Source organism: Myotis brandtii, unplaced genomic scaffold, assembly GCF_000412655.1.
Source record: "Myotis brandtii unplaced genomic scaffold, ASM41265v1 scaffold930, whole genome shotgun sequence".
Taxonomy (NCBI): Eukaryota; Metazoa; Chordata; class Mammalia; order Chiroptera; family Vespertilionidae; genus Myotis; species Myotis brandtii.
In genome coordinates, this window is record NW_005371837.1 from 612,102 (window position 1) to 619,471 (window position 7,370).

The 7,370-nt window shown below is 59.2% G+C and overlaps 2 protein-coding genes across 4 annotated transcripts in view; one reads left to right on the top strand and one right to left on the bottom strand.

The window, feature by feature from the left end:
- The window catches only part of ANGPT2 (angiopoietin 2), a 16,175-nt gene extending 11,106 nt beyond the window's left edge, over nucleotides 1–5,069 (bottom strand). Inside the window, exons 1-3 of one of the 3 annotated variants that reach the window (XM_014533029.1) lie at nucleotides 4,867–4,950; nucleotides 2,236–2,468; nucleotides 365–495 (exon numbers count right to left, since the gene is read on the bottom strand). In XM_014533029.1, the coding sequence (XP_014388515.1) occupies nucleotides 365–495; nucleotides 2,236–2,443 (339 nt within the window). In that variant the 5' untranslated portion in view covers nucleotides 2,444–2,468; nucleotides 4,867–4,950. Of the gene's footprint in view, nucleotides 1–364; nucleotides 496–2,235; nucleotides 2,469–4,866 lie in introns of all 3 variants that reach the window. The other 2 variants (XM_014533031.1, XM_014533030.1) reach the window with 2 other exon arrangements.
- Nucleotides 1–7,370, top strand: part of MCPH1 (microcephalin 1) — a 128,976-nt gene that overhangs the window by 64,387 nt on the left and 57,219 nt on the right. The window lies entirely within an intron of this gene.

The following is a 7,370-nucleotide window of genomic DNA, read 5'->3' on the forward strand; positions in this document are numbered from 1 at the left end:
GTGCGGGGGGAGGTGTGTGCGGGGGGCGGGTGTGTGGTGGAGGCAATGTCTGCTCACCTGCACACGGGGCTGTGCTTGTCCCAGAGGACAGCCCTGGGGAGGGAGGAGGTGTGGCCCCTGAGCCTTTGGGGTGCCCCATTGATACTTGAAGTAACTACTGAAAGGGGAGCTGTGGCTCTTCATTGGGAGGTGTTTTCTTTAAACTTAATGAAAGGGTGTCCCACTTCAAGGAAGACAACTACAAGCCGGAGGCCAGGGGAGGGGAGTGAGAAGGAGCAGCGCGCCGTGCGGTCAGCGCGGACCTGGAGCCCGCGGGACGGGCAGAGTGCCCTGCCCGCAGCTGGGGGACCCGGGGAGCCCTCACCTTTGTCTCCTCCGTGGAGTTGGGGAACGTCAGCGTGTAGACGCCGCTGGTGGTCAGGCCGGACTTGAAGGCCTCCGCGCAGTCTCGGAAAGTGACTCGCTCCTCCTTCGCAGCCGGGGCCGGCCTGGCTGCTTCCAGAGACAGAAGAGCGTTTACGTGGGGCTCGTGGCAGGTGGAAGGTGGGTTCTGAGGGGCACTCCTTTGGGGAGTTCACTACGGTTGAGTTCTCACAGTGAGTAGGAAGGAGGTGCCGGCTTTCCACCCTTTTTCCAAAAACCTTACTCTGTGGCCTCAGTGATCGTTACCTGCAGACCATGCTCCCTGCTCCACTATCAGCTTCACCATCAGCTGGAACAAACTATTACTTTTCAAATTGTTCCATCTTGAGTAGAACCAGGTACAGTTATTACAGGAGAATAAAAGAACATCCCCCAAGCAGTGGTACCTGCCAGGGCTGCACGTACCCCTCAGCCCTCACCCCATGTTAGCTGGAATGAGCAGAGCAGAGAGTCTGGGCCTTTAGGAAAAGAACATTTTTCCTAAATGACACGAGTTTGAAACTAGCTGGAGGGCGGGTGTGGCACCCTGGCCCCGTGGGAGACCTGGCCTGAGCATCAGGTTGGTCCTGTGTCCCCGTGTTTGCGTCCTGGCTGAGTAGGAACCTCGTCTACCTGCTTCTGCTGAAATGGGGTGACTGCACGACTGAAGGGAAGTGGGGTCGTGTTTCTCGGGGGAAGACGAAAGCTCAGTGTGACTCCTGCGCAAAGTGTGTCTGTCGAAGATACAAGTCGGAAGGACAGTATCAGATGAGCCGTAGTAGGAACTAGACCCCGTGTATTTAAGAAAAGGCTTGGAGCGCCCACAATCACATGTCACATCTCTAATTAAGGACTGGAGACCCAGCCTTCGCCCTCAGTGTGAGGAGGTGGAGAGAGAAGCAGGTGCTGCAGGGGGTGTGGCGTGGGGGCAGGGGGCCCGCAGGTGCAGGGTGGGGGTGGGCGGCAGCACAAATGTGGGTGTTAGAGGAGGGAGCAGCGTTACCCAGTGACTGACAGTGTCTCCTTCAGTCTTCCCACAGTCCTCGGGGTTAAGACATTACCCTGCCCAGCCTCATATATCCAGCGAATGATGGAATTAACTCATAGGCTCTGCGAAGCCCATGGATCAAAAGTATGTTTGGGATGTTTTGCTTCATAACAGTTATTTTGTGTAAATACATCCCTCTCCCTTCCTTTTATTTTGTCCTTTTTACTTGGTTCTGTATTGAGACCCTGTAAAGCTTTTATATCAAACTAAAGGCCTGGTGCACAACATTCTTGCACTGGGTCAGGGCATGCCTCAGCCCAGCCTGCACCCTCTCGCAGTCTGGGAGCCCTCGGGGGATGTCCGACTCCCACCGCCTCTGCACTCCCTCGCCAGCCATGAACCCGGCTTCTGGCTGAGCAGTGCTCCCCCGTGGGAGCGCACTGACCACCAGGAGGCAGCTCTTGTGTTGAGCGTCTGCCCCCTGGTGGTCAGTGCGCATCATAGTGACCAGTTGTTCCGCCGTTTGATCAATTTGCATATTACCCTTTTATTATATAGGATATGTAAGAGAAGAAATGCCTTTTCTGAAAGATGAGAATTTTTTAGAATTTTGAGAATTTCACTGACTGAATTCCACTGCACTGGAGCTAAGGTGGGTGTGGCCACCAGGGTGTGCATGACTGAGGTGGGGATGGCCGCACTTACAGCCCAGCATGGACACCAGGGTGTGCATGACTGAGGGGGGGTGGCCTCCCTCACAGCCGACGTGGACACCAGGGTGTGCATGACTGAGGGGGGGCTGGCCACCAGGGTGTGCAGGACTGAGGGGGGGTGGCCGCACTTACAGCCCGGCGTGGACACGAGGGTCAGCAGGCTGTGCACGGTCTCCATGAGGTCGTGCTGCTGCTTCTGCAGGACGGAGTTGTTCACCGTTGCCGTCACCAGCTGCTTCTCGAGCTCCTCGATGATGGAGTTCTGCTTGGACACCAGCACCTGCAGCTGGTCCTTCTCCTCCTTCATGGACTGGAGCTGCACGGTGTGCTTGCCTTCCATGTCGAGCACTTTCTTCTCCAGGACGCTGGGGGGGGAAAGCGAGTCAGCGATGCAGGTGCTCCGCGCCCCACGGCCCAGGCCCGTGCCCGTCGGGTCACTCTCATAACCTCGCCCAGGGACTCATGTCCTTGGAGTTTCTGCTTCTCCAGGGCACGTTAACATGTCAGAGGAGCCGGCCCACGTGGCTCAGTGGTTGAGCACCGACCTATGAACCAGGAGGGCACAGTGCGATTCCCCGTCAGGGCACAGGCCTGGATCGCGGGCTTGATCCCCAGCGGGCGTGCAGGAGGCAGCGATCAGTGGTTCTCTCTCATCAGTGATGACTCTCTCTCTCCCTTCCTCTCTGAAATCAATAAACATATCTTTTAAAGATGTCAGAGCAGCAGTTGCACGGTGATGTGGCTGCAGCCCTGAGGGGGCTCTCAGGCCGCTCCGGGGGTAGCAGGTGGCCATGCGTCCCTCTGGAGGGATTTGAGGAGGAAATGCCCTAGTGAGAACGTCGGGGCTGCGGCAGGTTGTCTGTCCCAGGATGTCTGTGTAGGAAGGCTGGCAACCACGGCCTCGCGGAGAGGAGCGTGGACCATGCAGAGGTGCCTCAGCACTGGGAGCGCAGGTGGGCGGGGCCGTGGGAAGAGCAGGCTGAGCCCTCCCTCCTCAGGTGACCTCGCATGTTACCTGGGCAGGCCTTGCGCTCTCTGGCTCTCAGTGAATGCCCTGCCGATCACAGTGAACATCACTGCACACAGGGACGTTATAAACGAAGGCACGAGGTACGTGGCCTCAGAGGCCCTTCTGCTCTGTGGTCTGACGCGGTTGCGCTTCTTTGGGGCAGTACATCTCCATCGTTCCCGGTGGACATGACTCAGCCACGGAACCGGCCACCCAGTAAAGCCTTCACTGTGAGCGTGAGCGTTCAGCATGAACAGTTACCATCAGACCCTCAGTTGTATCTGGTAGCTGCACCCCAGCCCTCGGTCCCTGGGAATCAGGACAGTAGCTCCTGTCCGCGCCTCGCCGGCAAGTGGCCCGTTTCTCCATGCGGTCACGTGCACTCGACGTGCACCGTTCCCCATATCCTTCTCAGTGGCCATTTCTGAACAGGTTCCTTGATATCAGCCAGGTCACTTTCAGTTGTACGTCACCATCATTAATTAAAAACCAAGGTGACTCACCGCAGCAGAAGGTAACGAAGATAAATGTGCAAAGCGTCTGACGTCATTGCCAGCGCCCCCAGGCTCCAGCTTTGGAGCCACTCCTGCGGGCACTCCGTCCTGCCTCTGCCGCCCGCACACTGTTCCACGGGGGCGTGAGAGATGGGGTCACGTGGCCCAGAGGGGGTCACGTGAGTGGACGTGGGGACACGCGGGCAGGAGTTTTCTCAAGAAACGAGTTTATTTCTCCCCGAACTGGACCAGCATAGCTGCAGAGGCCGCCACATGCTGATCTCAGAGGCCTCCTCTCGAAGGCAGGAGCCACGCCAGGCTCGGTCCTCCCCAACCAGAGGACCAGCCGGGCCGGCCCCCCCGCCCCCGGAGTGCGGGCACAGGTGCCCCCAGCGCTCCAGGTCGCTTGTCCTAGTCAGAGCAGCGCTGCACGTGCAGGGCGGGGCCCAGCGCTGGCTGAGACCTCAGCCCAGGGAGCCGCACCCGGCCCTTTCAATGAAAGGAAATCAATACAGTGGCCCTTGAACAGCACGAGTCTGAACTGCGGGTCCACGTGTGCGTGGACTTTTTCAGTCAGTGCCTGTGACGTTTAAATCTCAGTTCATGCACACTGGCTGCGCATCATTGGGGAAGCAGAGTTAATTGGGGGCATGGGAAGCATGTTCGCGAAAAGGTGTGAAAGAATGTGGAGGGTCCTATAGGCCAGATGAGTCGGAGGCACAGCCAGTCGGTGTGGCGGGTCCCTGGTCCATGCGTGGTAAAGCTTCACACAGAATCCCACCCATCAGGGCGGCTAAAGGAGTGGAGTCATGATCACGTTTGAAACCACTCCAGCTGACTGAGCCGTTTGCAGGCCGTAGGTGCGGGGCTAAGCGGTGTCTGAGCTCGGGAGCCGCCCCACGTCTGTGGGGAAAGGGCAGTATGATTGGACAGACCTTTACCCGGATGGCAGCGGGGTAACATGCCCGCGGGTGCTAGCACTGCGGAGTGAATGCGACAGAGCGAGACAATGTCCACTGCTCGGTGTGTCAGCAAGCTGGCCAGGGCTCGCACACCCTGCCCCGGCTCGTTGGCGAGTGACCGCGCAGCCGTCAGCCCCGCCCGCCCAGCACGATGCGCCAAGAGACGCTGCGGCTCAGTTATGGGTCTCGCCCGTGTGTTTCCCGCTTTGCAGAAGCGGAAGTTTGAAACATTAAAGAAGAACACTTGGACTAAAAATGGACTCGCTTTTCCAAATTATACGTTTTTGTGCTTTCTTACCTGTTCTTGTCCTGCAGCTTGCTGATCTCACTGGTCTGGTCCAGGATCTGTTTCTCCAGTTTGTTGGTGGACAGGGAATGTTCCAGGAGCTGGAGCTCGAGTCTCGTCGTCTGGTTCAGCACCTGCGTGCGACACAGCAGACTCCCGCTGGTCAGCTTCCCCGTGGGACACGGGGCCCCCTGGAGGGGACAGGCCCTAGAGCGCGCGCTCACCCCGGGCCTTCCTGGGGTCAGAGGCTTGGTTGCCTGGTGACGTCAGGGGGTGTGGGAAGGCCCTGTGGCCCGGCCTTTATTGGGACAGTTTCCCAGGTCAGGACAGTGGTGTTTGTGTCACGTAACAAAGCGCTGTTTTCCTGGTCCTGCATGTTTGCTGTGTATGGTGAGGCGGTGGGTGTGAAACGCTCACCCCGAATGCCGGGACTGGTGGTGACTGCAAAGGCCCTGCCTCCCCTCTGTCCGCAGCCAACCTGGGTGGACGCCACCTGCTCCACTCGATACATAGAGCTCGTTTTCCCAGCGTTTCCTTGTCGCTGGTGATCTCGTGGTTAGCATTTTCTTCCTCCTCCGTTTATTTTTCTACACCTGGCGTCAGCCGGTCAGGAGACAGCCCATGTGGGAAGGCGGAGCCCGGCTTTGCGGGGGCCTCTGGCACGGCCACACGCACTGTCGCGGCCCCCACCGCGTTCCAGCACTGAGGACACATTCTTTCGCGTTTGGCTGCCTTGCGGCAGGAAGCATCCATTGCTCACATCCCGTGTGGGGTGGCCTTACAGGATGAGCGGTCACGTAGAAGCTGGGGCAGAATGGCTGCCCAGGAACCAGGGTCCTTGACTGAGGGAAGCATTGTTTGCTCGGCCCATGACATTCATAAAAGGCTCGCCCGGCCGTGGGCAGGGCAGGGCCGGGCCCACTCCTCGGTGGCAACTGCAGGCCCTGGCCAGCCTGGGGCGGGGCTTGAACACACACGTTCCTCTGTGGCCCCAGCATCCTGCGTGGGCTCTGGCTCAGAGGGAGTGGAAACTCCGGAGGCCCAGAGAGGACGTGGGGAGTGCGGAGGGGGGCGTGTGGGTCCCTACTCGCCCGGCACCCAGCGCAACGCTTCATCGCCTGCGAGGGCCTCCAGCTGCGGGTGCCTGTCCGTCACTGAGTCTCCAGGATCCCAGGCCCCCGCTGCCCCTCGGTCCAGTTGTCGTCTCACAGGCTCGAGGAGTCACGCTTTGTACAGCAGCGTCCATGCTTGGACTCAACCCTGCCTCGCACAGTCACTGCTGGCGACATAGTGCAGCCGTGCGGCCCCGGCTCGGGCCACGTTCTCACGTGTCCACCTGGACATCGGCTGTTGGCTCTCGCCGTCCCGGTGTCCCAGCGGGGTTCTGTGACCTGTGGCTTCACAGCAGATGTTTAGAAACCGGGGGCCCGACCACAAAAGGCTTGTGAAGAGCCGGCAGGTCTTGCACAGGACGTAGGAAGGTGTGCGTCCTGGTTGCCTCTGCCACCTTCATTGCTGTCGCCTGGGAGCACAGGAAGCGGCTTCCGGGCACATGGGGGGAGCCCACACCCGCCAGCCTTCCCCGGAAGCGGCAGCGTGGCTTCGTCACGACCACTTACTGTAATAACGGGCTGGGGATCCTGCACTTTCCCTTTAAAAGTTTTACACATTTTCATTCTTACCTTTTATCACCTCTTTGGATTACAATTTTTGGTCCCTTGGGATCCATCATGTAAATCCTCCTATTTTTCCTAAACTGTCCAATAAGGTGGAAAGGTTAGGTGAGCGGGTCCCTTCTTGCTGTCCTCACGTGAGCTGACCTGGGCTTCTCCCACCGCCTGCTGTGTTCCTTTCCTCTCTCTCAGCAGTTGCCAGGGAGACAGCGAGACTCCTGCCTCAGAGCGGCCGGCCCAGCTCAGGGGGAAGGCGAGGCTCCTACCTCCTGGCTGGCCCTTGAGCTGAGGCGGCCACTCCCACTGGGAACTGCGTGGGACTTGCCTGCATTCGAACTGCTGCTCTCTTGAGCATCACCATCCTCAGAGCAGGAAGGTGCTAGCCCAGCAGCCGGGAGTGAGCGGGCCTGGGAGCCCGGAGCCGGGAGCACTCGCGGGAGAGGCTGGGGGGCGGGAGGATGGGGGGCATTCTTCCAGCAGCACTTCCCCCGCACTCACCTGCTGTCCTGTGTGGCCGCTAGCGGCTCCGTGAATTTTGTTTTGCTGTTTTGCAGTTACTCTTTTAATATTTTCGTGTTTCATGGTCTTTTCTACTATTAACCATTAGCTCATAGACTCGTAAAGCTGAAAGGGACTTAGTCACTCCTGTGGCCCTGCCTCATCCATAGCCACGCGGCTGAGGTCCCGGAGCCCAGGGCCTCGCTCAGCTGTTCACCCAGCCACGTGGAGCTGGGACCATCAGAGCCTGGCTCCCGGCCGGAGTGAGCCCCCTGTGCCTGCTCCTCTGCCTCTCTGTGCTGCCTGCTCCCTCTGTCTGTCTGCCTCTCTGTGCCGCCTGCTCCC